This window comes from Malassezia globosa, assembly GCF_000181695.2.
Source record: "Malassezia globosa CBS 7966 chromosome Unknown mgl_sf_9.1, whole genome shotgun sequence".
Lineage (NCBI taxonomy): Eukaryota > Fungi > Basidiomycota > Malasseziomycetes > Malasseziales > Malasseziaceae > Malassezia > Malassezia globosa.
Window position 1 is genome coordinate 61985 of NW_001849862.1, and position 13157 is coordinate 75141.

Here is a 13157-nt window from a genome sequence, read left to right on the forward strand (position 1 = left end):
CTCCAAGGATTTTTTTCAAGTGAATATATAACTAACTGGACAAGCACGGATGTGAGCAGTTTGTCAGAGAGATTTTGTCTTCCTTCGACGACGCTCCAGAAGCGAACATGTCCTCGACGCCATTACTGCCGCCACAGCGGCCACATCATCCTACATCATGGCGCATGTCTGACAATCCATCGACAGCCGCAACAGTATCTGCGCCACTGTCTTCATCTTCTCCCTCATTCTCGACCGTTCAAGCTCCGCCTCCGCCGCCCACGATCCCCTTCAACTCCGCCTCTAGTACATTCCAAGTATCTCCTGCCTTGTCATTCGGGTTTGGCTGCGGGATTTCTTCTATGAATTCATCCCCGTCAGATCATTCAGGCTCACACGCATCTGCTCTTCGGCATGTCGGAGCGCCGATGGCGGCGCCACCTGAGCAGTCGTCGTCTTCGCATGCCGCCGGGGAATCCCCTGTTCGTCTGGTCAGCTCTTTTGGAGAGCATCGCCATGGAGCAAACAAGCGCAGGCGCAGTTTCTCGTCGGACGACGACACTCTCGACAAGGCAGGTGCTGATACACAAGACGAGTTGACGAAACGTCGACGTGGCTCGGTGTATGAACGTGGGCTCCTGAACGATGTCGATGCAGGGCCCTCGACCGCGAAGGACGCACTCAAGTCGCGTGATCTCGGGCGTCTTCTTGCTTCGTTTGACAAGCAAGCACTTCTCTCACTTCTCCTCGATCTTGCCAAGCAGGACGGCATGGCCGACCGCATTTATACCCTTTTGCCGACACCATCCGTGGATCATGCCGTGTCAGCCTTACAGGCCTACGAGGCTCGCATTCGTACCGCGCTTCCCACATCCACGTCAGTGACTGTACGAGATCAGTACGTGTGGAGCCGTGTACGCACTGTGCTTTCAGAGCTAGTTTCAGAGCTGGCGTGTTTAGTTCCGCTCTTTTCGATTTTACCACGCCGCGATGATGCAGAGCCCCCACACCCAAGCACGACCTTTGCATTTTTGCAAGGCGCTACGAGCTGCATGCTTCGAATTGCACGCATGCTGCCCCCCGATCCGGTGTCCTTCAAACATGTGCGTGCGTCGTCATTGCTTAAAACATATCAACAATCTCTCTCATCTGCTCCTGATGTGCGTGACCTGCTTGCACATACTATTTTTCCGATGCTTCTTCGTGAATGGCAGGCATGGCTAGATGCCATTGATGTGGCCGTGAATGAACATGCTCGAATGTTTGGACAGGAAGCTATTCTGGCATGGGAACGCGGGATGGCATCTCTAGGTTCTAGCACATCCCCCTCTCATGGCTCGACAGAGCAAGCGATGCGAGCTGTGATGGATGATGCAGCTGCACATATGCACTCGTCCATTGGATGGCTCGCTGCTTCGGCACACCGAACCTCATGGCTCTATACTCCTTCATCCTCTTCCTTACCGGCTTATGGTGCAAGTAACATGAGTGCAATGGATATGGGTGATGAATAATTAGTCCTGCAAACTGTGTACATTCCCTTGATGATGGATTTCTTTTCTTCGTTCTGGTTGTGTGTGTATATGTGTGTCTAGCGACCCACACTCAAACTTCCGAACATGCATGCACAATCTTAACGTATTTTCTGTAAGCTACACTTACAATCGCATTCATCCTTGCGCCATGTTCCTTCGACACATCCCCTCCGCAAGATTATGTATAGTTTATAAAAGAGAAACTTTCACTATATCGATGCTAGAGGTACTAGTACAAAATTAGGATGGAGTTATGGTGGGGAGGGCGCCGCGTCCTCCAAGTCAGTTCGCGCTTGGTGTAGCTATGTGCGCAAACTGAGCTAGCGCAGGACCGAACATAGCTTGAAGCACATGCGTAAAGCCGGAACGCCCACGCTCGGCATTTTCACGAAATCTATGAAGAGTAAACTCCTCGAGTCGCGCGGCCGCCGAGTCAAAAACGCCGTGTGCGACATGTGTGAGCCCTGGGCACTCAATATGCGCATTCTGAATATATCGTGTGCGGCCGTTATCGGGCATGTACGATATATGTTCTTTGACTTGAATAAAGTCACTGTAAGAGAGACTAGACATCAATAGCTGTTCACACTCGCATTGAATGAAATGACTGACTGAACGTACTTTACAGTGTGCATATGCACACAAGGATGGTGTGGATTGAACTGGATTCGTTCTAAAGCGTATGAGCGATCGCGAACTCCGACCAACTGAAGTGAGGAAAACAGGGTGTAAGAGCATGTTCACATGTATGGTGGTTGACGGGATATGAACGCCATGAGAGTAATGGCGTATATAAGAAAAAAAAATACGTACCAAACGGACCCAGGCAGGTATATTTTGTTTCACACCAATAAGCCGCTCCATATAGACCATGCCTGTCGTCGGACACACGTACTGGTCCAGCACGTCGATCGAACGCACATGCTCAGCAAAAGGATTCGGATATTTATACCATATAGCATGTGCTGTCTGCGAAAACGCATATGGAAATACCACAAAAATAGAGAATGAGCGTGTCATTTACAAGCCTAGCCGCATGTCACGTAGCAGTGACTGAGAAGCTGCTGACACGACACGGGCTTCACGATGTATTTGGAAGTCAATCGTCCGTTTCGTGAGAACAGCCGAGTCGCTTGTTCCTTGCTCGCCAAATGATTAATCGTTTATTTCCATAATTATTTTTTTTCTTGCTTCACAATCGGGGATGGCAGCAAAAATCTTGCCTGCGCATGTGGACTCTATTTCTTGACACATCGGATATCAGACAGATAACTGTTCTCCACTCCAAGTCAAAAAGACCGTCTATGTGTGAAAAAGCTAGGATTGCTATGCGTTCACATGAGCTGCAATAGTTTAGGTCCGCCGCTTGCCGACTTTTCGCACATCAGCACACAAAGGCATGACTGGAAGCGAGCTGCGCAAAAGACATTCAGTTATGGCCTCAGGCGGTATAGGTGGGCCATCATATGTATATGCATTTGGCAGAAGGCTCATAAAGTAGAGGATAGCATCAGGTATCATCGGGGGTGGCGGCGGCGTATCACGAGAGCCGCCTTTTCGCGTATGAGACTGTGCATCAGGACCGCCTCTAGCCTTCTTTGCTAACTTATCCGTCTCGTTTTTCCCGCGCGTGCGTTTTACAGGATCCGAAGCGGTCGACGTTAGTGAGCGCCGGATATCCTCCATTGTTTGTCGGCCACTGCCACTGCTATTGTTTGGCACATCCGTCTTGGTCGCCGAAGCAGGATTCGAAGAAGTGCATGCTTCTGTAGATAACAAGTCTGGTGCAGTTGTTACAGCGCCTGGAAGTGCCACCAGGCCCGCGGCATCAGCCACAGCATTGGCTACTGTGGATGGTGCAGCAGCTGTATTAGCGCCGCTCACTGCGGCTTTTATACTCTCAAGCGCATTTATGTCCCTGCCTGGCATGCGTGCAATAGAAGTCGCTCCCACATACGGTACTGATGCAGCCAAGCCAATGTCCCGGAGCCGAACCCAATCGAGACTGCCATACCTGAGTCGGTCTGCAGCCGATTGTGCTGCAGACCGATCGGGATACATGTCAGCCATGCGTGCTTCTAGACGTGCAATTCCATTGGCATCGCCATAGCTGTATTCGTAATCGGACCAGCGGTCCCAAATGATTCGGGCACGCTCGGGTGGCATGCTGCTAACGGTCCGCTCAAGCACCGCCCGTGCATTTGCATCATCATTTATCGAGAGCAAAAAGTCCAAGTATCTCACGACGAGTTCCTCGTTCGCCCCGTATGTTTTGAGTGCCAGTTCAAACACCTTTGTAGCAACAAGAGGCTCTTTTGAGCAGTGATATTCGAGCATGGCATTCGCCTCATAGACCTGCCAGGAACAATGCGCTGATTTCCGTGCGCGCGAAAATACTTGCCTGGTGGGTCGGATGCCTTCCGTACGCCGAACAAACTGCATGTACTTGATCCATACCTGACTCACAGCTGCGCGCCACACCTCCAGCTCGCCTTGCGCATCGCGCTCAAGCTGCTGATGTTGTGACATACGCTCCTCTTGCAATCGTCGCTCAATATCTGCGAGCTCAACCTTGTCCCCATCGTCCTCGTCAGGCGCCGAATCTACTTGGGCGTGCTTTTCGAGCCGCTGTTTACGTTGACGCGATATCTCGGCATCCACACGAGCCTTTAACTCTGCCAAAGCATTCAATCGCATATCCACTTGGTGCTGCGTGTATAGGACAAGGTCGTCAAGCGCAGCAGTCGCGTCGGCGAGGCGACCAAGGGATGTACTTGCATCCGCATACGAAAAACGAAGAAGCAGACTCCAAGGACACGCTTCAATCCCATCTCGCAGCCATACAAGCATCTCGTTCTCTCGCTGCGACATACGGCAGAAGCTTGCTGCCATGTACCATATCACAGCGTCGAATCGAACGCACATCGTTGCTTTCTTGTAGGCAGCAAGCACTCGTGACTGCAGAGTCACTGGATCATCATAAGCAAGTGGATTTGCCTGCTCCCATGACAAATATGCACGCCATGCTGCATAAGATTCCTGTTCTTGGCCGGCACTTGTATTCCTCTTGGTCTGAGGTGCGATCCATACCGGCGGCGATGGGACGGCCGGTCGCGACAATGACTCTGTGAGTCGGCGCATTTCACGCAGAACAGTGCGCGCTTGCATATATGCTGGCGAATGCTCGCCTAGAAATTTCTTAGCCGTAAGCTTATTGAGTGAGTTTTCAAAAGCATCGTAGTCTTTCCAAATAACTTCAACATGATCCAGCGGAATGGATACAGCTCGTTGATATACGCGACGCAGCTGATCCATTCGTTGGCCTTCTTGCCATGCACCACGCACTTCTCGTTCGCGGATTAACTGAATATACTCCTGCCATATAGGGCCACTTTCGCGATCCCAGCCGATATACTTGAGAGCAAACTCGTATGCATCTTCGAGGACCTGCCTCGTCTGATCGCGCGGACTATTTTCCTCTGCCGTAAAGGGTGGCAATGGATTCACCCGTCGTGTGTATGCCAAATACACTTTCCACAAATCCACGGAGAGGGTCGTGCGCAAGCAGCGCACAAATATCGCATCGACTTCACTAAAGTTCGATTGAGACAGTTCCCAGTTTACATATTCAATCCATTGTACAGCTGCTTGAGGAAAGAACTCAAAGAAACGGTCATACACATCACGAATGTCGTCAGTTGATCCACCTCGACGCACATGAGCTATCAACTCCAACCATGGCCCCGGCATGCGTGGATCTTTCGACACCTCTCGTTCATAGTCCTGCCGCTCTGTGATTTGCACAGGCTGTACACTTTGTGTGCCTGACATGTCAAACATGGATCCAACAAACACTCGTCCAAACACTCCCCACTTGTTTTGGGGAGGCTTGTGCCTTGCTTCTTATGCTAGGACAAGCACACATATCCTCATTACGCACACTATTGCTTGCGCACAAGCACTCTCGAGCACGTGATGCCATTACGACGCCGCACGATTGCAAGGTCCACCCACCCAATATATGGAGGCGTGTATACGAGTATCTACCCCTTCGCTATATTCTCGCGAGTCATTCAGCAAGCAGCTACGAGAAGTGTGGAAAGCCAAGGCCAGACAATAATTGTATCAACTGCGCGCATCTATTTCGCGCTTGTCATTGCTATCGCCAATCGTAACAGCGTTTAGGTCATGGTCGACGAACGTGCGCTACTTCGTGAGGCAGCTTCACATCGCACCGGCACAATGCATACAGTCCAAGACCGATGGGCATCATACCACCCTAAAACCGGTGCTCTACGTTGCATTGCATGTAGTTATGCAGTTATAACGCACGAGCGACTATGGCCGGCACATACTCTCACGAGATCACATCGTGAAAACGTGCGCAAATGGGATACCCAAGAAGTCGGAACCATGAATGACGGAATTGGTACAGCCAAGACTCATCAGGCCGACGAGGCTGGTCCAATGGAAAAGACACATCCCAAGTCGATACCGGTCGGCGATGCTGGAGCACGGCACCTTGCCGCTTCTGAAGCGCTAGACTCGTCTGAAAGCTCTACACTTAACGCAAAGACTCTGATACCCAAACTTCTCAGTCCAAGCGCGCTCGACAGGATACCCACAACTTCGATGACGAGTGGGCGGAGTTCCAGCGCACTGTTCTTGCGCCTTCGAAAGAGTCGGCCCAAGCCTCCACCTACGAATATGCGATCATTTCTGCTGGACCTGAATTGCACCCTGACGAGTCTGTTGCATTGAAGGAGCCGGACAACACTGACGCTCGGCACCAACGAGCTCATATGGAACAAATAGCTCGGGAAGAGATCCTCGCTCGCATTGAAGAGGAGCAGCGTGCGCAAGAGGAAGCGAATGAACGGTACGCATTTATCTACTTACATTTCCGCAGAGTTCGATCGCTTCGTGCACGGTTTGCGAGAATCAAGCAGATACGACACCCGCCACGAATCGAGAGCCGCAGTCCTAAGCATGGCTAAGGCTGGGGACATACATCGCGAGCGGAGCCATGTGGATCCAGTGTGCCCGTGAGCTTGGCCAATGCGCTCGGCCGATAGAATGTGCTGGAAAAGTATGTCGTTCACGCGTATATAGCAAGCCGACACTGTTCAATGGTGGGTATTCGTGGTGTCGATTTTCTCTCAACGCACAAATATGTCGGTGGCTGAGCTGAAAGCGCAGGGTAATGCAAGCTTTGCTGCGAAGGACTATGAGAAAGCCATTCAGCACTACACGGCTGCCATCGAGGCTGCCAAGCAAAGCGGCGAATCTGACGCTGTGCATGTTCTCTACTCGAACCGCAGTGCCAGCTACGCTGGCATGAAAAACTGGGACGCTGCATTGAGTGATGCCGAGGAGACAATCCGGCTAAATTCATCTTTCGCCAAAGGCTATGGCCGCAAGGGTAGTGCACTCCATGGCGCTCGTCGCTATGAAGATGCTATTGCCGCTTACAAGACGGGTCTTGAGAGATGCCCCGACGACACTGCTCTTAAAAAGGGTCTTGCCGATGTCGAGCGTGCGTCGGCGGATGGATTGCGTGGAGACCCCTCTGCGTCCATTGGAAACTTATTTCGCGACCCGCAGCTCTTTGACAAGCTTTCGCGAAATCCTATGACTGAAAGCATGTTGCAAGATCCAAGCTTTGTACAGAAGCTCAAAGATCTCCAAAGCGGCAAATCCAATCCTATGGCGGCGCTGCAGGATCAGCGTATGATCCAGGTTATGGGTGCGCTTATTGGCGTGGACATGAAGGCATTTGAGCGCCCATCGTCAGAGGGTGCGCAACCTATGGAAGAGGAGTCAATGCCAAAACCAACGTCAGCCTCGCGCAAGGAGGAAACCAAGAAGGAATCACAGTCAGAGGCAAAGTCAGAGGCTGAGACGAAGCCTCTTGACCCTAATGTTGCTGAAGCGGAAAAAGAAAAGAAATTGGGCAACGAACATTACATGAAGCGTGACTTCGACGTGGCCGCACAGCATTACCAAAAGGCATGGGAGTTGCACCAAGATATTACATACTTGAACAACTTGGGTGCCGTGTATTTCGAGAAAGGGGAGCTTGATGAGTGCATCAAGACATGTGAAAAGGCTGTGGAAGAAGGTCGCTCTATGCTTGCCGACTACAAGCTCGTGGCGAAGGCATTTGGACGCATTGGCTCTGCGTACCTGAAGAAAGACGACTTAGAGCACGCTATAACATTTTTTGAAAAGTCGCTTACGGAGCATCGCACCCCTGAAATTTTGAACAAGCTCCGTCAGACAGAGAAAGAGCAGAAAGAACGTGCGCGTCAGGCGTACATTGATCCAGCCAAGGCCGAAGAGGAACGGAATCGTGGCAACACTTTGTACAAGGAAGGTGATTTTCCGGGATCCGTTCAGGCATACACAGAGTCAATCAAGCGGAACCCGTCTGACCCTCGTGGCTACACAAACCGCGCATCTGCATATACGAAGCTTGCAGCATTGCCTGAGGCACTCAAGGATGCCGAGGAAGCAATCAAAGTGGACCCGAAGTTTGTGAAAGCATACATCCGCAAGAGCAATGTGCTCTTTTCCATGAAAGAGTTCACGAAGGCTCTGGAAGCAGCTAACGCAGCGAATGAAGTCGACGAGACAATTGAGGGTGGACCTCAACACAAGCGAGAAATTCAGCCGCTTCTAACGAAGTGTATGCAGGCGCTCTACGACCAGCGCTCAGGTGAGTCCGACGAACAGACGCTTGAGCGGGCGATGCGCGATCCTGAAGTCGTTGGTATCATGCAGGACCCTGTGATGCAGACTATCTTGCAACAAGCGCAGTCAAACCCTGCTGCTTTACAAGACCACATGAAGAACCCTGGCATCCGTGCCAAGATCCAAAAGCTCATCGCTGCTGGTATCATCCGCACTCGCTAAAGGATCAATCATACCCATTCATAGGCTTGTACGCATGTTTTATTTTTTCTTGTGTCTTTTGTTTTAGAGATCTGTCTGAATAGTTCTTGAGAAGGTGGAAGCTGCAGTTCGCCCGTTGTCGGTACGCATGTGATTACGGGCAGTTGGGCGGGGCTGTTAGGACTGTCACGGTGGCAGAGGCGTCCATCTACCCACACGTGGCACTCACGTGAGCCCATATGAAAGGCTGCATCATAATATGAAGCATAAGGAACGCCTGCCTAGCGTGAGGAAGCGCACAGCTGCTTTTGCTGCACCGGGGAGGTGATAGTGCATGGCAAGTGGTGGACGTGGTGGCCGCGGTGGTGGTGCGGGAGCGCTCAAACCGATCGGTCTGACATACATTGAAGGTGCACAGCTGGATGAAGTGTATACACAGTCGGACATCAGCGCGGCGCCCGTGTTTGAGCCACCTACAGAGGAAGAGCGCGAAATTGCTGCTCTCCAGCTGGATGTGATTCGACGTCAATGGGACTCACCATATTGGACACAGTATACTTCGAAGCATTCTGGTGATGAGCCGCTCTTGCGCTATACGGATCGGTACCAACCTGACCGCCGTGGAGCTGCTTCCACTGCTTCGTTCCTACAACAGGTGCGGCTACAACAAGCAGTATTCCCACCACATCTGTGGGATAGTTTCACGAGTAGCGAAACGCGTCGAATGACGCGCCAGATGGCGCCGACGTCGGTGCGTGCTGCCAACATTGACTGGGACAATCTGCATTTGGAAGAAAAGAAAACAGGTGGTGAGGGCGAAGATGAATTGCCTCCTGACTCGGATGAAGATGATTTGGGTAACTATGAGGACGAGGAAGATGATGATTATGCACAAAATTACTTTGATAATGGCGAAGATGACGATGATATGGGCGGCGATGGCGGCGGCGATGGCGATGAGGCGGCGTTCGACTAGGCGTACAGACCTGTTTACACCGATGCATCGACACATGTGTTTTCTTATAAAATCACTCAACTCTGCTATTTCCTTCTTTCTCTCATCCGTTCGTTTCTCATTCCAACCATTGATACTATCGGGACCCTGCAAGTCGCACTATTATACGTGTATACAAAGAAACCAAACCTGCGTGCATTTGTGCAAATATCACCCTATAGGTAGTAGCCCAAAGTAAGCGGTTATATCGGCGCAGGCGGGCCGAATTCGTACGCAGCCATTCACGGTAAAAGGGTGACATTAGTTCAAGTGACGCAGGGGTTTCTGGTGATACATAAGCACTGTATTCTTGCTTAGCACGCATAAACCGTGCATTGTTGTCAGACCAAAATCGATGATTCATTTGATCGAGTGAAATAGTTTGCAAACGCGCATGAAGTTGAAGAGACTCCAAATTACTTAGCATCTGTTCGGAGTGATGCGCAAGAAAACCGCTTCTCCGAGACAAAGATGGCGGCGTAGAGAACTCAGAAAGCGAATACGGATGGTTTTTGATGTTTTTCGGCCGTTTTACGTGCTGTGCCACATTATCGTAGACGACAGGGCGCATGTGGGAGATGGGATCTGGAGGCCCCACGTACATACGAGCAAGGAATCGCGAAGGACTCGCTAGACGAGCGTTGCTTAATTGCATGATTAATTTAGGCAAAAAGAAGTCAAAATATGTGAGTCTAAGATATATGTATGCCTTTAGACTTCGATACGTGTCTGGCCAGTTCGCATGGTAAGGGAGTCCGTCGTTGACTCCGAGTGAGCTCAAGCCTTCGATGGATGTACGTGACACGCCCTCGTTACATTCGCGCACCAATCACAGTGTTTGTCAAATGCCTCCACTCACTGAGTGTTGTAACCTTTGCCCACACAGATCTAGTACAATCACTGTTCCCTTGGACTCATTCCCCCTACCGCTCGGTTGGCATGACGGACACTCCTTATCAATACCCAACCCTACTCCATAATGTAGTGGTACAAGATGAAAATAATGAAGAAAAACATGAAAATTGTGCTGAAATGAATGGTCGATTGCCGTCCTTGTCTTTGTTGAACAATGCACCTGTGACGCCGGTGCCAGCGGAGTCGCTTCCGTCATACAATGGCAACGAACTCAAAAACCAGACACAATCCAGTGAAGGACTTGGCGCCAACAAATTGCAGAAGCAAGGTCCTTCTAGGCGGCAGGGGAAAACATGTGCGGAGTGCCGACGCCAACACTTGCGGTGCGACTTTTCACAGCAAGAGCAGTTGCTGATCCAGTCAGGGTTGGCTGGACCTGTTCGCTGTTCCCGCTGTGAGCAAAGGAATTCTAACTGCGTGCAGGTATTTATGCCACAATCGAAATTTTGTCCGCGGCCCACACGCACAGGTCGGCGCATCGAGTTGGGCCGCCAGCTGCACGGCTCTACTGCGTATGGGGACGAGTCTAATCACACTTCAGATGCCGATCGGGAGCAAGCGAAGCAGCAGATTGAACTATCTTGGCCCAGGATTTACTTACGGCTCATTAACTGTTACTTCAGCTATGCCTTCACGACTGTGCCTGTGCCTGAGTATGAGCGATTCGCTCATGCGTTCAACTGTTCATTTGGGGACCCAACTCTTATGGCGAAATACCTGAATGGGCAAGAAGGTGACGAGGCTACCTGTTCATACTTTCATGAATGTCTTGCGGATTTGAATCCAAAGGATCCAGCTTCTTTCGTATATGCCACACCAGAGACGATTGAAGTGCTCCTGACAGTAATTTGTGCATGGGGTGCGCATTTCATCCTACTGCCTTTTGAGCAGATTGATTTACACTGTTTTTCTCACATGGGACACAAATCACTTGCTCAAGCGGCCGAAATGGATCCAGGGCTTGGCTTTCGCCGCTCCGACCCGGCAGGCTTATCATGCAATGGCGCATCAGGCGAAGGGATGAAACGGCGGCAGAAGCGGCGTCAAGGCGTTGCTTGTGACACATGCCGTCTTCGGCGTGTGCGATGTGACTTGATGGAACAACCACCTGGCACTAAAGCTTGCACACGATGCCGGGTGAAGCGTATAGTGTGTACCGACCGGTACATCAAATGGAAACGCGAGCGAGATATGCTAAAAAACCCAAGTGGTACTCATGCGTTACCTGACGTGCAACTACTTCCGAAACGTGAGGAATTTTTGATGATGGAAGAGCAACCTTTGCCTGTGCAGAAACTATCGCAACAAGAGCTGCTTGAGCACGGTACGACTCGCGAAGCTGCATGCAATTTTTTTATCAACAGGTCCCTGATGCTTGTGCACAAGTATGATCTTGTAAACAAGTGTGTTGTACAGAGTGTTATAGCGCTACTGATGCTTAGCTCTCTTCTTGACTATGTTCGACCAGATTTATCAATGGATTCACACCGTGTGGCGGTGCAGCATCTCAAGAAACTCTTTGGTGGAACTGAGTTTGACTTGAGCATTTTCTTGCAATCGGGACCATTTTTTGAGCAGATTAAGCTTCTGTCGCCTTCCGTGTACAGCACATGGTCTGGGTGCGTGACGCCGTACTTTGTGTGACATACCATCGAAAGCCCATGTTTCCTCGGGATTGGTACGCCGTTGGATTCCGCACCGAAACCAATGGCCCAATCCGGATACAGCCCGTGTCGCAGCTTCTGCAGTTTTGTGAACAACTGTCACCTGAAATGTCCCTTGCCATGGTGATGTTTCTGACGCATCAGCTAGCCCTTGTGGGCCATACCCTGTATGATGAAATCATTGTGCCAACCACGAGCGATAAGATACCACCATCTATGCCGGCATTCAAATCATTGTATGATGCATGCAGGCGAGTATGGGACGACCTATACACTGTTGAAAGGGCATTGCATGTCTTACTCAGAAATGCGGCTCCTCATGTGACTTGTCTACGACCGATGAACATGTTGGTGTGTGCTATCATGGTGTATTCGGTTCTCTTTTTGCTATATCAGATCATCTCCAAGCGCATCAACGACTGGGCAAGTTCGAGCCAATCTATACTATCGTTTAGTGACCCATCTGATGAAAAAGAGGAACTCATCAGTGGGATTCGCGAACTCATGCGAGAAAGTCAGGAACATACGCTGAAAATCTGCCGCACTATTGCCATGTATATTCACAAACTTCTACCCACAGGTCTTGTATGCCGTGGAACTACTCTGATCCGTTTAACATTTCGAATTGCCCAGGTTCTATCCAGGGCGACTCCTGTGTCGGAGGAGATGAATGAGCCATCTGAGACACCGGGCCAGAACGATCAAACCATTCACTCAACACCGCTTTTCGACGAATTGTTAAATCCGTCGGGTGACGCTACGGATAATGTTTCGGCATTTGCTGGTGCTTTACCTCGTTTTGCTACTGGTACTGCCACTTTTGTGCCAGATAATGAAAAGAGTGCATTGGCGAGCACCAAACCCTGGTCGTCCGCACCCTCAGGCATAAGGCAGGGGTCTTCGGAAATGCGGCATGGCAGCACAAAGTATGCAGAAGCCGACCCTGACAACATCAACATCTTACTCACAACGCCACTTTCGCGTACGCTAGGTCCATTTACACGAAATGCTAAGATCAAAGAAACTGATTGGTGTATCGAAGCTCTTGGACATATCGGATTTTCATACCCGAACTTGGGCGTTGAGATCCGCCGAATTGTTGACACAATGCAAGCCATCACATAAATTGACCCAAGAAAGTACTATCGTTTGGGCGTATAACACTGTGCTATTCTA

The 13157-nt window shown here is 50.5% G+C and overlaps 6 protein-coding genes across 6 annotated transcripts; 4 read left to right on the forward strand and 2 right to left on the reverse strand.

Annotated features, from left to right (window-relative positions):
• Positions 1-107: 107 nt before the first annotated feature.
• MGL_3365 (uncharacterized protein) lies at positions 108-1493 on the forward strand (the record flags this gene model as incomplete). The annotated part of the gene is made up of 1 exon (XM_001729278.1): positions 108-1493. One exon carries the CDS (start codon positions 108-110, stop codon positions 1491-1493), a length of 1386 nt encoding a protein of 461 aa, XP_001729330.1.
• Positions 1494-1796: 303 nt separating this feature from the next.
• On the reverse strand, positions 1797-2387 carry MGL_3366 (uncharacterized protein; the record flags this gene model as incomplete). The annotated part of the gene is made up of 3 exons (XM_001729279.1): positions 1797-2079; positions 2136-2221; positions 2328-2387. The coding sequence occupies 3 exons, from the start codon at positions 2385-2387 to the stop codon at positions 1797-1799; spliced, it is 429 nt and encodes a 142-aa protein (XP_001729331.1).
• Positions 2388-2867: 480 nt separating this feature from the next.
• On the reverse strand, positions 2868-5354 carry MGL_3367 (uncharacterized protein; the record flags this gene model as incomplete). The annotated part of the gene is made up of 1 exon (XM_001729280.1): positions 2868-5354. One exon carries the CDS (start codon positions 5352-5354, stop codon positions 2868-2870), a length of 2487 nt encoding a protein of 828 aa, XP_001729332.1.
• A 1332-nt stretch (positions 5355-6686) lies between these two features.
• Positions 6687-8429, forward strand: MGL_3368 (uncharacterized protein; the record flags this gene model as incomplete). Its single annotated transcript, XM_001729281.1, has 1 exon — positions 6687-8429. One exon carries the CDS (start codon positions 6687-6689, stop codon positions 8427-8429), a length of 1743 nt encoding a protein of 580 aa, XP_001729333.1.
• Positions 8430-8742: 313 nt separating this feature from the next.
• MGL_3369 (uncharacterized protein) lies at positions 8743-9384 on the forward strand (the record flags this gene model as incomplete). The annotated part of the gene is made up of 1 exon (XM_001729282.1): positions 8743-9384. The coding sequence occupies one exon, from the start codon at positions 8743-8745 to the stop codon at positions 9382-9384; it is 642 nt and encodes a 213-aa protein (XP_001729334.1).
• A 1362-nt stretch (positions 9385-10746) lies between these two features.
• On the forward strand, positions 10747-13106 carry MGL_3370 (uncharacterized protein; the record flags this gene model as incomplete). Its single annotated transcript, XM_001729283.1, has 2 exons — positions 10747-11955; positions 11976-13106. The coding sequence occupies 2 exons, from the start codon at positions 10747-10749 to the stop codon at positions 13104-13106; spliced, it is 2340 nt and encodes a 779-aa protein (XP_001729335.1).
• Between the last annotated feature and the right edge of the window lie 51 nt (positions 13107-13157).